At 50.3% G+C, this 17,555-nt stretch overlaps 1 protein-coding gene across 1 annotated transcript in view; it reads right to left on the bottom strand.

Moving 5' to 3' along the window:
* The window catches only part of CACNA1C (calcium voltage-gated channel subunit alpha1 C), a 116,591-nt gene that overhangs the window by 70,473 nt on the left and 28,563 nt on the right, over positions 1-17,555 (bottom strand). The window contains exon 11 of the mRNA XM_006148339.3: positions 7,098-7,181. Coding sequence (XP_006148401.2) covers positions 7,098-7,181 — 84 coding nt within the window. The remainder of the gene's footprint in view (positions 1-7,097; positions 7,182-17,555) is intronic.

Consider the following 17,555-nt stretch of genomic DNA (forward strand, 5'->3'; position numbering starts at 1 on the left):
GGGTGGACCCACAAGGGCGGGCAGACAGGGCCGGGCCAGCCAGCCCACATAAGCCCCGGGAGCAGGGATGGGCCTGGAGGTGCAGAGCCGCCGGGCTGCCTGCCTGTCTGTCCTCCAGCCTCCTAGGCTCAGGGCTGGAGCAGGGGCCGAGCCTGCTTGGCCCTGTTGGCAAGCAGCCGATGGGGGACGATTACTGGAAGCCGTGCCTGTAGATCTGTGATGGACTGGCTCCGAGGGAAGACCTTGGAGTAATGGGTAAGGAAGATGGGGTGCCAGCACCCCAATACACCTAACCCTAGTCACTGCCCGCAGTCAAGCCCCAGTGGCTGGTCTATGATGGCTCCCACCTCCCCTCCTCCCCAAGTCGCGATGTCACCCAGGCACAGGAAGGGCACTGCTACATGGCATGGGTACTTCCTTCGCCCATCTGCTGTCCCGGTAACTGGGATCCCGCTCCTAGGATTTAGCCAGTGGGCTCTGTGGAGATGCGAGAGCCAGTTCGACAGAAATGAACCATTTCCAGATTTGACGCCCATTAGCTGTGTGACCCCGGCAGCACTCGTCCTGTCAGAGCCCGGACTTCCTTATGTGGAGAGTAAGTGCTCTGGGATGAAACCCAGTCACCTCGGTACAGTCCTTAGTGCGGCACCAGAACACGTGCTCCCCAGAGAGCGGCTGTCACGTCTTCCTCTCCCTCCTCCTGGCCCCACTGGCTCCCACCACCGCTCAGCTTTACTACCCATCTGCTCACCCCCTGCACCCACGCGTTGCGCACCGTCTGCTCTCCCCGTGCACCCACACATTGCACATCGTCTGCTCGCCCCTGCACTTATGCGTCGCGCACTGTCTGCTCGCCCCCTGCACCCACGCGTCGGACACCGTCTGCTCACCCCGTGCACCCACGCGTCGCGCACCGTCTGCTCGTCCCCTGCACCCACGCATCGCGCACCGTCTGCTTGCCCCCGTGCACCTACCCACGCATCGCGCGCCATCTACTCGCCCGGTGCGCCCACGCGCCATATGCTCGCCTGGTGCGCCCACACGTCGCGAGCAGACTCGCCCGGTGCGCCCACGCGTCGCGCACCGTCTGCTCTCCCCCTGTGCCCACACGTCACGCACTATCTGGAGAACCTCCCTGGGAGCCACGCCAGAGCCAGGGAGCCAGTTCCCACCAGGCCTTGTGAGCCTTGGGAAAGGAAACGTGGTGAAGTCTGGAAGGGGGGTGCAGGCCTCTACTCAGAGCTATCAGAATCTGCCTTGCATCTTGAAGAGCCGGGGTGCTGGAGACTGTCTCAACCTCTCCTCCTCCCCGCACTCTAGGAATCTGAGGCCCAGAGAATGGAGTTAGCTGCTCCTCTGGCTTTTTAGTGCCCGAGCTGGGAACACAGCCAAGGTCCCTCCATTTACAATCTGAGAACATTTCTCTACATCTATTATGCAAGAGCCCAGGCTTCTCAGCACTTTCTATTGTTAACAGTCTTTAAAACACAGAATGAAAAATGTTGGCAAAGGCCCTTGACCCCAGCACCCAAGCTGGTTCCAGGGAGCGGCCTCAGAAGCTACAGTAATGTTCACTGACCACCGCCAGAGGCTACCCCTCTGGAAATGAGGATTTTAGGCCTGGGAAATAAAGGCCAGAGGCTTCCTTATAGTGGCATGGTCCTGATTCCAGCCTCCCAGGTCCACAGAGGGAGGGAAGCTAAGATTTAGAACTGGGCAAAGCACCAGGAAGAGGAAGGGCAGTGGCCGATGTCAGGCTCTGTGGCAGAACCCAGCACAGTTACAGGAGGTGGACGTGCCATGGCCCTCCAGTTAGCCGCTGGGAGTTCAGACATCTCCAGAGCCAGCAGGACATCAAGCACGAAGCGGCCTGAGCGCTGCGGTCCTTGGCCTCTTCTTGCTGGAGGCCGCAGCTCAGCCTTCTTGCCTGTCTGCCTCTGCGATGCTCTCCTCCAGTGTCTGGGCTTTGGGGACCACTACATATGATGAACCCAGGCCCGGGTTCTGATCCACGTGTGCACCTCTCTACCGGACAGCCAGGGAAGCTGCTCTTCCTCCATACACGCTCCGCTCAGGCCTTCGCCGGTACACACCAGCTCCGTCCTGCTGCTGCTTAGGCCCAGAGCTCAGTCATTCTGGGCCTTTTCTCCCACACAGCTGGTCTGCCAGAAAGCACAGTTCGTTCTGCTTTCAAACCAGACGGGGACTGGCTGTGCCCACCACTCTGCTGCCACCGCTTAGTTCCAGCTACCGCGGCCTTCCCCCGGGTTACTGCACTGGCCTTCGAAGTTACCAGCCCCATCACCTAGACAATGGCCTCTGGCTTCACTCTGGACTGCTCCAGGTAGCCAGAGTGCTCCTTCAACAGCCCAAGTCAGACAGCGCAGCACTTGACTCGAAGCCACCAGCACACCCCCTCCCAGCTCAGTGTGAAGCCCAAATCTACCCCACGTCACCCGAAGTCTCGCTTGCCCTTCCCCTCGCTCTATCTGCCAGGCACTCTGGCTGCTCTGCTCCCAGGTAGCTGCAGGGGGAACTCCTCAAGAAAGCCCATCTATTGAAAGCAGCCCTTGTCTTCACCGGCCCCCAGCACCTCTGATGCCCTTACCTGGCACTCCTTTCCAACGAGCTCACCATCTTCCTCACTTTCTATATTTATTGCGCCACTCACTGTCTGATTATTCCTCTCCGTTTTGCCACTGATGTAGCCCAGGTGCCTGAAATGGTGCCTGACACATGAAGCCCTGTGTCAGGGGTGATGCGTGAAGGGGGAGTAAGTACTGTGGAATGAGGGCATGGTGGCTCCTGGGCTTGGCAGGAACCTACTTTCCAAGAGGAAGGGGCCGCCGTCTGGCAAAGGAGATGACTTAAATGTGGGGACTATTTGGAGGAAAGTTAGGACAAATAACTTTGGTGAGGGAAATGAGAACTGATTTTTGTAGGTCTCAGAGTCAAAGATGATGGGTTATAAGAGAAAAGCCCTCACGGGTTCTGCTAAGGTTGAAAGTGTGGACTCCTCCTAAAGGGCCACATGTGTAGGGACATATGTTTTACATGTATGACTTAAATGTTTAACAGTATGACTGGAAAAGATCTGGGAAGCCTGGGAGTAGAATCCAGGGATACAAGATTTTCTGGAGACTCCCGTGACACTGGGAAACAGTCCCGGGGCTGCCTATGAGCCTCTAGTGACTTAAAGGCAGAGCCGCAGGGTGGAAGGAAGGACCTTGAAGGCAGCATACTGCTCACATAGCTTGTCATCTGTGATCCTGGCTGTTATCTGAATGCAGGCTTCTACCCAGAACAGACCTTTGCAACACACTTCTGGAGCCTCAGCGTTCGGGCAGGTGGTCTTTGCTGGCTGGGTAGGGCCGTGCCTGTGGGCATCTCCATGAGTCTAAGCACATCTGGGAAACGGGCTCTGATGTGTGTGGGCTGTAAGTTGCCGTTAGACTAGCGACATGGCCTTGGATGGAGAGGGGGCCCTCCAAGTTATCCCAACAGGGGTGTGAAGAAGAATACCCCTTGCCTTGGTGCCACAGTCCCCCCACTTCACAGTGCTCCACAGCCTACAAAGAGTTTGTGAAGAGACACCCTGATCTGAGCTTCAGAAGCACACTGCCATGAATACCACATTCCTGTGACAGATGAGGAAACGGAGTCTTCTTCCTCAACAGGAAGAAGCAAGACTCAATGATTTGCCAGTTTTCTGACATCGGGTGCGGCTCGTTCTCCTCTAAATCCTGCCTTGTCGTTTGGGTCAGAAACCATCTGCTGCATGGAGAGAAGCTGGAAATAAGTGTTGGGTCCCTAAACACCTCCTCTGCTCTCAGTCAATACACTGCTGCCATCAAATGCTGAGACAGCCCTTCAGTATGACCTCATGCACCCGCTCCTCCACCTGGAGGTGTGTAAAGCAGCCCTTCGTGAGATGAGGGAGGCTGGGAGGAGAGAGGGACAGGAGAACTGTAAGGGCGAGCTAGCAGAGACTTCATATTTAGAAAATGGAAAAAAAAAAATAAAAACCACCACCTGTGGTTATTTAAAATATAAAGGACAGAAAGTAAGGTCTGAATAAATCCTGGCTGGTGGGAGCGCACTGGAGAGGGACACGGGTTGACACGTTCATGAGGGCATCATGGCTGAGGAGATGGAGGATCTCGGGCCAGGGCGTGGTGAACTGGCCACCCTGGAGGTTGGGTTCTAGCCCTGTGGCACAGGAAGGCACTCACCCACTCCACTATCACTTTGGCATCAGCAAATTCCTGTCTGCTAAGTTCAGGATAGGTAAGAGCTAAGTGAGATCAACGCGAAGGTGAACTGAACAGAACCATGGCGCTAATGGTAAGGGTCTGCTCCATGATTTGGGGCTCCTTTCCTGTCCTGTGTTCCTCCTTCCTACGAATGGAGCCACTTTTTTTTCTGTAGAAATTCTGTATCCTAGACAATGTTTTTCACTTTTTCTTTGAAAACTATGACTAGCTGGGGAGAAAGATGCTGGCTGAGTGACAGGCCTTGCCAACAGCGAGATGAGTCCTGAGGCACGCCCTGTGGCCACAGCGGGTCCTTGTGCATCCCGGTGCAGCCTGCCGTCCCGTCCTGCTCTTCTTCCCACGGGCTCCTCTGCCTGTTCCGCATGGGTCTGCTGCCATTTATGAAGGGGGCCTTGGAGACAGAGCACACCACGGCTCTTTCCTGTCTCGTTCCCCTCTACAGAGCCCTGCACAGCACAAGCTCCAAGCACAGGAGCTCTGGCCTTTACATCCTGAGTTGAATAGCACCTGGGTTAGCCTTTGGGCTCACAGAGCCTGCAAAATTGGAAGTGCACTCAGGAGTGTGGAGAGAGGCTGTCAAGGGTCAGGAGGGGAGGCTCAGAGCATGAGTATGTAGACTAATGTACATACATATTTTAATCTAGAATTTGCTGGAAGAATTCAAGGGAGAGTGTATCCACACACACACACACACACACACACACACGTACCAGGAGACGAAGACAACCCAGGGAATTCGGAGACAGAGGGGCAACTGAATCTGAAGCTACTACTTGAGGAGAGTGGGGACAAGAGGCTGTTGGAAGGGGATATATGCACAGTGTAGTCTCCTTGCAAAGTCCACCTGCTGGAGCGGGGGCAGGCAGAGGCTTCTAATCAGGGGAAGTCAGGCAGATAAGATAACATGTCAATTCAACTGACTGGGAGCAAGAGGGAGCCAAGGGGGGAGGAGAAGGATGCATGGGGGAGATGGTAGTGGTTGGCAGGGTAGTTTCAAACATTTTAGATTCAAACTCTAAAGCGTCTGCCCCGTGCTGTTATTCAATGTTCAGTGCATCAAAGGTTTATGCAAACATTACCAAATCTCTTAATTAAGGAAAAATGATGACAAAAAAATTAAACAACACATGTTAAAGACTAACCGCAAAAGGACTCGTCTATAGATAAAGAGAGGAGATTTAAACATGCCAGGTAACAAAAAGACATGTGCAGGGACAGGTAGCGACTGTACAGGAGGAGGCAACTCTTGGGGGAGAAGAGGGCAGGAGCCCTGGCAGCCCCGGATCCTGCCTAAGGCCAGGGAGCTGCGGGAAGGTGGTTCCGAGGGGTGAAGGAACACAGGGTGGACAGAGGAAAAACCAGGAGGTTGAAGTGGGAAGCTAGGTGCTCCTATGGAGAGAGCCTGCTTCCACAGCAACCAGGAACTACCCAGGAGAGATCTGGTAGACCGCCCAACCACTTGGCTCTTAATTTCTCCAGAGGAGAAGGTATAAGCCAGCATCCAGACATGATCTTCCTCTCCTCTCCCAATGCAGGGGCCCGGATGCCTGCATGGGCTGCTGAAGTGCAATTGAAATAGAGCCCATTAATGTGAAGATAAAATGGGGTGGCCCTTGGGCCAGGTGGGCTATGCCTGACAATGCAGGCAAAGTCGAAACCTTCGGCTCAGGGATTTCACTTTGTGGAAATCCCTTTCCAAGATGCTATAGGGATGGAAAGGCACAGGAGAAGAGGCAGTGGTCCGGGTGCAGTGTGGCTGGGAAAGGTCCGGGTCCCTGCCCCAACAGCTGCCCTGACTTTTTTGAGTGTCCCTTCATTCTCTCCTCCACGATTTGCAAAGCTGCATCCTCCTATACAGTGTGAGTCATGCCAGGCTGATTGTAAGGGGCAGAGAGAGAAAGATGCAGCAATCAAAACTTAACAGGAAAGAGGGAGTCCTAAAGCGTTTCAGAAGTAATAAATCAATAAAAATTTAAAAATTGCAAAAGAAAGCAACAAGGAAAAAATGCTTTAAATTGTTTTTAAACAAACAGATTTTAAAATGAAATAAAAATAACAAGGTGGCAAGGAGAAAATAAAATGAAGTAAAACAATAAACTGGGGAAAGACGAATGAGTGTTAGAGCAGGCACGGACAGTTAGGGACAGACGCCATGTACTTACGTTTACCTCGGTGATTGCTATATCAACAATGCTACCCACAACAATCAAGGCGTCAAATGTATTCCATGCATCACAGAAATAGTGCTGCATGGGGCAGAGAAGCCGAGGAAAAGAGAGAGAGAAGAGAAAAAAAAAACCAACAACAAAGGAGAAAAACAAAACAAAAGGGAAGAGGGAAAATGAAAAAAAAAAAAAGCATGAAAGAAGGGAGAGAAGAGAAAAAAAATGAGAAAAGAAAGAGGTTACGTGGGCATATTAAATACTCTCTTACCACTCTACAGTTCTGGCGGCTCAAACCTGGGAAACCTGGTTTTCGCAGGGTGGAGAGGCCTGACAAAAGCTGGGTTAGTTCAAAGGTTACGCTGGTGTGTGGCCACCCTTGGGGGAGCCAGTGGCGCTTCCACCGCAAGACCGCTCCCTCTGCTCAGCTAAGCTCCGTGCTCTTGGGCAGAGCTGGGACAGTGGAAAAAAAGGAGGAGAAGCTCCCACTTTTTTTCCCCACAGGACGACGGCAGGTTCAATAAAATGCATGACTGGAGGCGGGTAAAACAGGAAATTAAAAAAACAAATAAAAGGAGGTAAAGAGAGAGTGAGAGAAGTAGAGGAGGCAGAGGAGGTGAGAAGGAGGGAGGTTTCCTGGGGAGGGAGGAGTAATACTCACATTAGTCTCACTGAGAATGACGTCAATTATGCTGCCAATTACGATGAGGAAGTCAAAAACATTCCAGGGATCACTAAAGTAACCCTACATGAGGGAGGGGCAGGCAGGACGGGGATTAAAAAGGAATATTAGACAGACAAGAACAGAGCAATGTCACCATCAGAATCATTGTCCAGGCACCTCTGTTGCTGCTGGAGTTGCAAACGCCTCACCATGGCCGGGAGCAAAGAGAGCGGCAGGGAGGCTCTACCCAGCCCTGGACCAGCCCCCCTTGGACACTTGGCCCCCATCCTGTGGCTCCAGCCCGCCTGGCCACCCTCCTTCACAGAGGCCCCTTCCACTTCCCACTGGCGGGAGGGGAATGGGACAGGCCACGATGGTGCAGGGGTGTGACTAGGCTCTCCAGATACGTGCAGTATCTGCTGCAACCTGGCTCTCTTCCACCACAGGGTTCTGGGTGGAGGGAGCGAATGTGGGCATGAGAGCCCTGGGAGGTGGATGGTCATCTGGGGAAGCTGAGAATGGAAAAAGGCTCTGAAAACCACAGCCATCAGCATGGGCCAGTAGGATGGCCAGCTTATCTGGGATCCAAGGAGGTTCGTAAAACTTGGAATAAGAAAGGGCCAAATGATAAGAACAGTATCTATAATAAACTGACTCTTTGCAGACAGAATCAGGCAGCCTTGTTCCTGCACTGGACGTGCCCAGATGTTTCTAGGGCCCGTTCTACCCAGCAAAGGCTCTACCACCTGGAAGGAGACAGAGGAGGTCAGTCCCATAGTCTGGTACTATCCAAGGTGGCTCTAAACAGCGCTCTCTGGGTGTCTCCCGAGCACCTTTCCCACCACCATCATTCTGACAGAGGGTCCTGCAGAAATGCAAATGCCACCCAAAGTGAGCACAGTTATCAAAGTCTTTCCTGAGAGCAGGTTCGACAGGGGTAGCTGGCAGAGGGTAGGAGGGCACTGGCTTTTAAGGAAGGGCATGAAGGCAGTGCTGCCGCAGAGGAGAGACTCCCACGCAGAGCGAAAGGCCCGTGTCTCAACTTCGCTAAGTATTTTGTAGGCATGCATTTTATTTATTTTACACCACTTTAAGAGAAGGAAGTGGTGAACGTTCTCTAAAACTCCTTTGAGGTGCTTGGACAATGGCCAACCAAGGACTTGGCTGTCTCAGATGCTCTGGAGGGTCCCAGGAGTCCTGGGTTTGGAGGCTTTTCACAAAATGCCAGCAGGTTTCTTTGGTCTGCGCTGCTTGGCTCTCTGGGAGGTGTAGGAGCTGGGAGAGCCTTGTCTGTGGCCACATGGGGCACGCTCCCGCTCAGGGAGCCCAGGAGCACGGCAGCCATTCCTCATGAAAGGAGAGGACCTACCACTAAAGAACTTGTCATTCTTATGGAAAGACGTTTGCTGCCAAGGAAGCAGGAGGGCTGGCTGAGTCTGTTCAGAAGGACCAGCCTTTTCCTGTTCCCTGAGCTTCCAGGAGAGGAAAGCTGAGATGGTGAGTGGATATGAAAGCATGGAGCATCCTCTGAGAGGTGCTCAGACCTTTCACCCCAGCTCTCCAGAGGGCTGTCAACTATCCTTATTTTTGACTCACAGGAGCCAAGAATCTGTGCTCCCCCCGTAACCCCTTGCTCTGTCAGCTCCCTACTTCCCAGACATGCCCTCTTTCCAGAGGAACCCAAGACACACTGTCCTAGGGCTGTTATTCTTCATGTGGGAGGTCAGGTCATGGGGAAAGGGCCTCTTGGTTCCCAGGCATTTCTGCCAAAAGAAAACAGAAACACCACTGCAGAGACTTTGGGCAGCCAGACTAGACAGCAGGGCTGGCCGGGGCGTGGGTGAGGTGGGGTCAGCCTGAAATCATGACTTTCTCTTTGGCTTTCCCAGGGTGTTTTTCTGAATATACCAGAGCCTTTGGGGCACACAGAGGCTGCTCTCTCCCTTTTCCTGCTCTGAGAAGAAGACAGCCAATCTCCCGCCAGGTTCTCAGATCCCATTCTCAGGGCAAAAAGAGAATAAAGATTGGCAGGGAGGGGAGGGTGGTGAAGACCCCAAATGAGCTGTAAATACGAGTGTGTTTAAAATTAGACTTTGGACAACACTGGCAACTATCTCTAGATATAGACACCATCCTTGTGGGTTTCAGGAGGGAAGGGAAGGGGGTCGAGGAAGAGAGGGGAGAGAAACAGGAACGAGAGCAGGAGGGGTCTGCACCGGCCTAGAAAACACAGTGAGCAAAGACCATTTGAGTAGGGGCAGGAGGAGAGATAGGGTGGGAGTCTTGGTGCTTGAGAAGGACGAGTGGGAATCTTTTCCTCTTTTCAGAGACCTGAAACAGAATGGGTAAGTTGGCCTTGGTCTGCGGCCCTTCTGGGGGAGGAGAAAGGTAGGAAGAAAGGCAAAGAGCAAGCACAGCCAGGAGTTGAAAACCAGACAAATATGCAGGGGTTGGTGAGCGGGTGCCCCAGGGGGAGAGGCTGAGACCGAAAGGGACCCTGTCCACGTCCTGGCATGCATCCCTGGGCACCCTTCTTTGGGTGTCTTCGCATGTGTGCAGATAGGGGGCAGTGTTACATGTCTCCCAAGCCCAGCCTCACCAGCTACGGCCCCATGGCGCTGGCCGGGCTCGGCTGGGAGCAGAGTTTCCTGCCTGGCCAGCCTGTGCTCCTGGAGCCTTTGGGTTAACTGCTGTGTCCAGTGGTGAGCCACCTGGTGGGTCGCCACAGCTGTAGAAACCATCCAGGTCCTGGTGGCCAAGGGCTCCTGGGGACCCAGTCCTGGGGAGAGTTATGCAGAGCTGGAATGCAGGGGTGAAGGAGCATGTCTAGGGGTGTGGACAAGGTCCCTTTAAGAGGCAGCTTTTCACTCCAACCCATCCACCCATCTTCCACCCTTCTGCCCATAATCCATCAGTCATCACAGCTGGCCCATGAAGATGGTTCCAGACCCAGCTCTGCCCTCCTCCCACTGTTGCGACAGCTCCCCTCCCCCAACACCCCTTCCGTACCCACTCCCAGAATGGCCCCATGTCCCCCATTTGGTCAACAGGCTGTTTGAGGGAGATACCTGGCTGAGGGTGAGCAGGTGAGCGGGGCCTGGAGGAACACTGTTTCCCTAAACTCCGCAGTGCAAGGGCTTGGTGCTTGCTTTCTCTCGCTCTCTCTCTCTCACACATGTATTTTTGCCTGTTCCCTCACTTGCTGGAAACCATTTCCCTACACTCCGCAGTGCAAGGGCTTGGTGCTTGCTTTCTCTCGCTCTCTCTCTCTCTCACATGTATTTTTGCCTGTTCCCTCACTTGCTGGAAACCATTGCTAATAGGGGTTCTGGGGATGAAATGGAATAGGGAGGGGGCGAAATCACAGACTTTTTGCCTTATAAAATCACGTTGGTCCTGAGCCCAGTTACGTCTCCCTGCCTTCTTTCTTCAGTGACTGGGTCCCAATCAGATGCAAGTCAGGCTTGGGGAAAGGCTTTTCCTGACTTCGTTGAAGTGGTGAACCAAACCTCTCAATGCCCAACTCCTCAGAGCCACGGGAAAGTTATACCAGATGGGACAGTGTCGTCAGACAGCTGGAAACCTCCGTTGCCACCCAGAGTCCTACAGTTGAGTGCACTCCCCTGCAAGCTCCCTGCCCTGGGGTGAGCTGAGACAATGGGCCTCTCCTCGGCCATCATAGGGAGAGCCCCAGTGCACCCACCCAGGGTGATGGGCAGGCAGCACACGTGACCTGTGGCTGCTTAGGCTCTGGGTGAGAGCATTTCCTGACTGCAACTGAGTCTCTGCTCACTGGCGCGAGCTGAGAAAACACCACAGGATGCCCGCTTCGGCGAATCCTAACTGGGAAGGAAGAGCACTGCAGAAGTGCCTGTGAGGCATTGCACGTGATACGAATCTCGGGTTTTCTTCTCTTTTGAATGATCTGTGTCCTGACTCTGCTACTCTCATCACTGGAGACTTACCAGGTTGAAAGAGGTAGTTGAAGTGGTCAACAATATGATCCCTGAGGTAGACTGTCTGGATCTCACTCTCATCTTTGCTACTTACTAGCTGGGCAACTTTGGGCAAATAGCCTCTCTGTGCTTTGATTTCCTCATGAAGAAAATGGGATAAACTGTAGGGTTGAGGTGAGGATTAAATGGACCCTATATGCAAAGCACGTAGAACCGCGCCTGGTCAGAAGCTAAGTCCAGAGATGGCCACTGAACTTGAGCTGTGAAATATTGCTTTCATTGACTAAAAATGAAGATTTTTCTGCTGAGACTTCTCCCTCCAGATTCATTTCTAGTGGGAAAAGCACAAACCCAGGCCCATCCAGAGATGGCCCCTGAACTTGAGCTGTGAAATACTGCTTTCCTTGACTAAAAGTGAAGACTTTCTGCTGATACTTCTCCCTCCAAATTCATTTCTAATGGGTAGGGTTACCTCTGTATCCTTCTCTCTGTCTCTCTGTCTTAATTTTTTTTTAATTTTTTAAGGTAAAGTATTCTCTAGGTTCTCAAGCCCCTTGTTTATTGTGCTAATTTGTGCCTTTCCCCATCCCATTTATGAAAGGCACAAACCCAGGCCCATCCTGAGATGGCTACTGAACTTGAGCTGTGAAATATTGCTTTCGTGCCACGTGGTTTTATTTTTTTGCTTTTTAAAATTAAAATGTAAAGTTTTTTTTTATTATCTTTTTCCCTTTCTTCTTTTTTATTTCATTTTTTCTTCTTCCTTCCTCTTCTTTAATTCTTTTCCCTTTTTCTTTATTGTTATTCCTTTGCTGCTCAGCCTCCATGCACTGAGTGTCTAGACAGGTCCAAGTGAACATGATCCAACCATTTGAATACTATTAGAGTCAGAATATTCCTCAATTCCCGCTGAATCTGATGCACAAAAAGTGAAAAATGGAATGGAAGAGCGATTGCATATCACCACCTTTTGCATGCCTCTGAATGCTCAGATTGAGCTTCAAGAAATAAGAAGAAAAGCACCATCCATCAGATGACCAGAAATCATCACAGGGGAACAAGAAATATGGGAAAACAAGAAAATACCTCTCTTCCAAGGGAAAATTATAACTCCTCTTCATCCTCAGACAGTACAATGAACCTCACGGAAATGTCAGATAAAGAATTTAGAACATTCATAGTGACAAACCTAACAGAGATGGAAGAGAAGAGAGACAATGAACTGCAGAAGAGGCAGGAGAAAGGAGGCAAGGAGTTGCAGGAGGTGAAGAAATTCTTGCAAGATCTGAAAGAGGAAATACACACCATAAAAAAAGATCAAATGGAACTGTTAGAGATGAAGGCTATAATACAGGAAATCAAAACCTCCCTTAAAAGTATTAAAAGTAGACTAGCTTATACAGAAAATTGAATCTCACATGTAGAAGGTAGACTTGCTGGCCCAGAAAAATCCACCACAGAGACTAAGAAAATTGTCCAAAAAATGAGAATAATATATTAGAAATACTAGATACCATCAAATGTCCAAACATCTGGATAACTGGTATCCCAGAAGGCTCATAAGGGCATTGGTAATCTATTCCATGAAATCATGCAAGAAAACTTTCCAAACCTAGAGAGGCACTAGGATCCAGTCCCAAGAAATACAAAGGACCCCAAATAGAATCGACCCAAGAAGATCTTCTCCAAGACACATTATAGCCAGTTTGACCAAAACCACAGACAAAGACAAGATACTAAGATTGGCAAGAGAGAAACATCAAGTTACCTACAAAGGATATCCCATCAGGCTAACAGTGAACCTCTCATTAGAAACAATGCAAGTGAGGAAAGAATGGGAAAATATATTCAAAGTGTTAAGAGAAAACCAAGAATACTGAACCCAGAAAGATTATCCTTCATATAGGAAGACAAGAACATTCTCAAATAAACAAAACCTGAAAGAATTTACCAACACCAGACCAAATCTCCAAGATGTTCTGAAGGGAGTGCTATACCAGGAAAATGAAATACAGACACACAGAAATAAGAGTTCAAAAACTAAGAAAATGGCCAACTTAATCATAGGGACAAGCCTGGAGTTGAATATTATATTTTAGAGTTTAATCGGGAAGATCGGACCAAAAAAGAAGATAGATTAAGTACATGAGACTAAACTGGTGAAATAGAATTTTATGAGTTTTGATTAAAACATTGCTGATTTTCTTCTAGGCTTTGTTTTCCAGTTTTAAGAATTTTTGTCTTGTCTTGAGATGCCAATAGGTTTATGTACCTACTATTTGAACAGAATCTTAACTTGTTTTCTGGCTTTCAGTTTTAAGCAAAGCTCTCTTAGCATTTTTTAAATTTATTAAAGCTAAAACTGCTTTTCTTGAAATTAAAAAATATATTAAAAATACCTATTTAGTGACTGTAGTAAGCTATATAGCATCAGCTAGTGCTACTTTATAGTATATTCATTCTACTCAGAGTTTCACTCCTAAAGTCAGACATACACTCACAGACATGTATATATCAGGCTGAACTTGCTATTGAAAGTAGATAGCTTATTTAAGAAGTTTTGTGACTCAATAAAATGTGGGGAAAAAAGGAATAGAAAACAACTGTAGACACTAGAGATAGTGTGGGAGGAGGGTGAGAAATGGCAGAGGGTAAGCAATAGAGGGAAAATACATATACGTATATTATATGAAACTAGAAATGCAAAATTACTAATGATAACATGTATGATTAAACCACTATGCAGTATATTCTGGATGGGAAATCACATTTTGTATGCTGTGACGATGCTCACTGAATGAATGTAAATTAATTAATTAAAAATTTAAAAACATTTTAATAAAAAAATTCTAAAAAGAAGTTAAGTCCTAAGTAAATATTAGTCACTGGCGTTATTAACTAGAGTTGATCTCCTACCTCTTAGTTAAGTAAGGCCACAGGCTCAGTTCAGGAGAAAGCAAAGCCTTAGTGTTTGGAACCAGAGGGAAGAGGTTGAAGATCTGGACTTCTGTCCTCTCCATTATCTGGGTCACCAACATGAAGAATCTCTTGGATAAACTCTGGCTGTTGCTGTGTAAGACTTGTGAGAGTATGAGGCTGCCACAGGTAAATTCTGGGTTTTTTTGTTTGTTTGTTTTTGAGAGGTTTTTGCTATAGGGCGCGTGCACTCACCAGACAGACAGAGACAGAGAGACGGAAAGTGAGAAATCACCCCCCGGGGAGGATGGCCATGCCGCAATACCTTCTCCTCCATTATCCTCTCGGGATCTTGGGCATGCACGCACATGCGCCCGACATGAGTTTTAAGCCACCAGGTCCGGGACGCGAACCACAGTCGACTACGTGGGAGTCCAGCGACACAGCCATTACGCTAACTGCTAGTCCCGGTAAATTCTGTTTCACTCAAGTCCATATGAACAATTTTAACTGTAAGGTTCTAAGAAACTACTATTCTTGCCAGGGAAGATATGGGCTGCTCTGAGATAGGAGGGAACTCAGGCAAGAGACATTTCAAATACCTACAATAAAACAATAAAACCTGACACAAGAAGTGACTAAGAGACTACCATTCTACCAGGTTGAGTCTACCAGGGGCCGAACCAGTTGGAACCAAGATGGCACCAGGAATGACCACTGCCTAGTCATCCGACTTATTACACCCTGACTGTCTGCATCATTGTGCAGGACACTCCCACCTGCAACAGGTACATGATAGTTTACAGCAACCATGACAATGACCTAATAATACCCTAATATGGCCCCAGAATGGGAGGACAGTGGTTCCAGGAGAACCACCACCGCTTTCTCAGGAAAGTCTTAAATAAACTCTCCCTTACTCAGCCTGGGATTAAGCCAGCCCATATAGCCAGATGCCCACCAAAGTTTGGGGCTGCCTTGCCTATGAAGCACCCTTCTATCTTTTGTTTTGGAAAACAGTTTTCCCCTTTCTCCTAGAAGGAGGAAAGAAACTTCACCCATCTCCCTCCTGGGGCCGCTCTATCTATGGAGCAGTCCACTCTACACATTCTCCTTAATAAATCTTAATAAACCTGCTTTTGCTCTCTCAGGGGCTCATTCTTGAATTCTTTCCTGCATGAAGCCAGTGACACTCGCAGGCTGGGTTGAGTCTCCCTGGTGACAACTCTGCCTTTACCCAGAGGGATGAGAGGAAGAGGTGGGCTGCCAGAGTAGGTGCTGTGGGAGAGATTGGGCACAGGCTGCCGCCCTGGAATGCCAGGTCCTTCGCCTCGTCCCTCCAGAAAGAGGCCTCCTCCAGCAGCTTCTCAGAGGCAGCACCAGCTTCAAGAGAGGCCGGTGGTCAGAGGAATCTGGGAAAATCTGCACACACTTTCGTTAATGACCTCGGGACGTGCTGCTTTGTGCCACGACTTACTTCTCTCTTCTCGGTTCCTGTTGTAGGCATATAGCCCGATATGAAGGTGCAGTCCTGAGACAATGGCAGGGCACCTGCCTCCTCATCCCAGCTTATCAGGGGGTCCAACCGGATTCCCTCTGGGGGACCCCTTCCTCTCTCCGGACTCCCAGTGCTGGGAAAGGGAAGCTATACTCATTTTTACTTCTTTATTACCTAAGCTTTCTTCAAAGGACTGTGGAAGGCTACTATATTTCCTCTGCCCATTCCGCATAGGCACACAAGGATTCCCTGGGATGCTTGGGAGGGCAGACTCATCCCTGTGTAGATGCTCATGCCTTCAAAGTCCACACTGGGCATGCGTAACCAGACAAATTCCCTTACTGATGAGAAGTAAGGGCCTCAGAGAGCCTGTGAATTCAAACAAAGGAGCAGCTACGATGAAAGGCCTCCCCTCCTAAGTATTTCTGACAAGACCCCACAATAAAAGTAACATCTAACCCCCTTCACAGCACAGCTGACCTCCAACAAGCTGCCTACCCGCGTGCCTTTCTGGCATGAAGTATATTATATTTTCTGTTAAAAACTTCCCTTTTCCTACTTTTCTCGTGTTTGTGCTTCATTCTGCATCTCAGGGTGTGTCTCTAACCTCATAGTTCTGGCCCAAAGAAGCGAGTATTCACACGATGTGGCTCAGCTCCCCTGTCCCATAGCTTTCCTTTTTATTTTATTTTATTTTTTAAGAGAGATTTTTGCTATAAGGTGCCTGTGCTCACTGCTGGAAAGAGGCAATGAGAGGGAAAGCGAGAAATCACCCCCAGGTGGGATGGCCATGCCACAATCCCTTCTCCTCCATTCTCCTCTCAGGATTTTGGGCACGCATAGGCTCCCGGAATGAATTTCAAGCCACCAGTTCTGGGACTTAAACTGTGGTTGGCCATGTGGGTAGCCAACACCTTATCCACTATGCCACTTACTGGTCCCAGCTTTCTTGCTTGCCTCTCACCAGGCAGTGAGGACCGTCTCCTGCCCTTGTCCTTGCTGGTCACTGCAGGGCAGCCCTGACAGGAAGGTAGAAATGTCCCCACTCCCGGGCTGCAGCTGGGCCATGGTTCTGCCTCTTGCACCAGACATGTCAATTCCAGGATTGCCCCTGGGCCTGAACAACATCCTCACGTGATATGATTTGGGCGACCCCTACTGGTGTCGGTTCTCACTGTGTCCCACGTGGTCCCAGGAGATGACATGCTGCACAGCCCTGCAGTGAGACCGCCCCGCCCCAGTGCCCTGGCTCACCCCCCGTCTCCACCTCTCATTCCACAGCGTGGGTCCCCCATCTGATCTTCATCCTGACTCCCACCAGCCCACTCAGCTCAGCCACCTGCCCTGTGCGCCCTCCTCCAATGCTCGCTCTCCCAGGCCCTTCCCAGGCTGTGCACAGCCACCTCGGCCTGCAGCTGCCTCCCTGCACTGCCCTGTAGCCTCTCCCATCACAAAGGCCTTTCCAGGGCCCTTCTACCCCTCAAACAGGCAGATCTAGCAAGCACTCATCCAGTGCCACCAGTACCCCAGGCCTGTGTGGGCTGGGTTTACTGCTGCCACCAGGAGCTCTGGGAATCCCTCTTCCTCCTACAGGCCCGGATGTCCCAGTTCTTTCCCAATGGCAGGGACCAGAGGGAACCACAGTGTACTTTCCCACGGGGCTATTTTATACAGCGTGAATAATCTTTCACATTAAATAATTAAATGTAATAGCTAATACCACCCTTCCCACACAAGGCTTTATGCAAGTCATATTATTTTTTATCATTCATAGTGACTTTAATGCAGCTCAAGCACCAGGCAGGAAAGAAACCTGTCACAATGTTGCAACAATATGGAAATCCCCGAGTGCAGAGGGTAGGAGGCCCTTCCCACAGCCCATTTGCACCTGTCTGCAGCACATAATGTGGCATCGGCCCCCTGTGGGCACTCCACCAGAAATCGGCCAGCCTCCCAGCCAGGAAACAGGCAGCAGCTCAGGGCTGCACCACGCCCAACCCCACCCCCAGGTTCTGTGCTCCTTGGAGGCAGGGGCAGGGCTGGAGAGCTGCACTGCATCCCCTTACTGGCTCCCTCCCCTCTTTC

This window comes from Tupaia chinensis, unplaced genomic scaffold (genome assembly GCF_000334495.1).
Source record: "Tupaia chinensis unplaced genomic scaffold, TupChi_1.0 Scaffold000232_1, whole genome shotgun sequence".
In the NCBI taxonomy this organism is placed as follows: domain Eukaryota; kingdom Metazoa; phylum Chordata; class Mammalia; order Scandentia; family Tupaiidae; genus Tupaia; species Tupaia belangeri.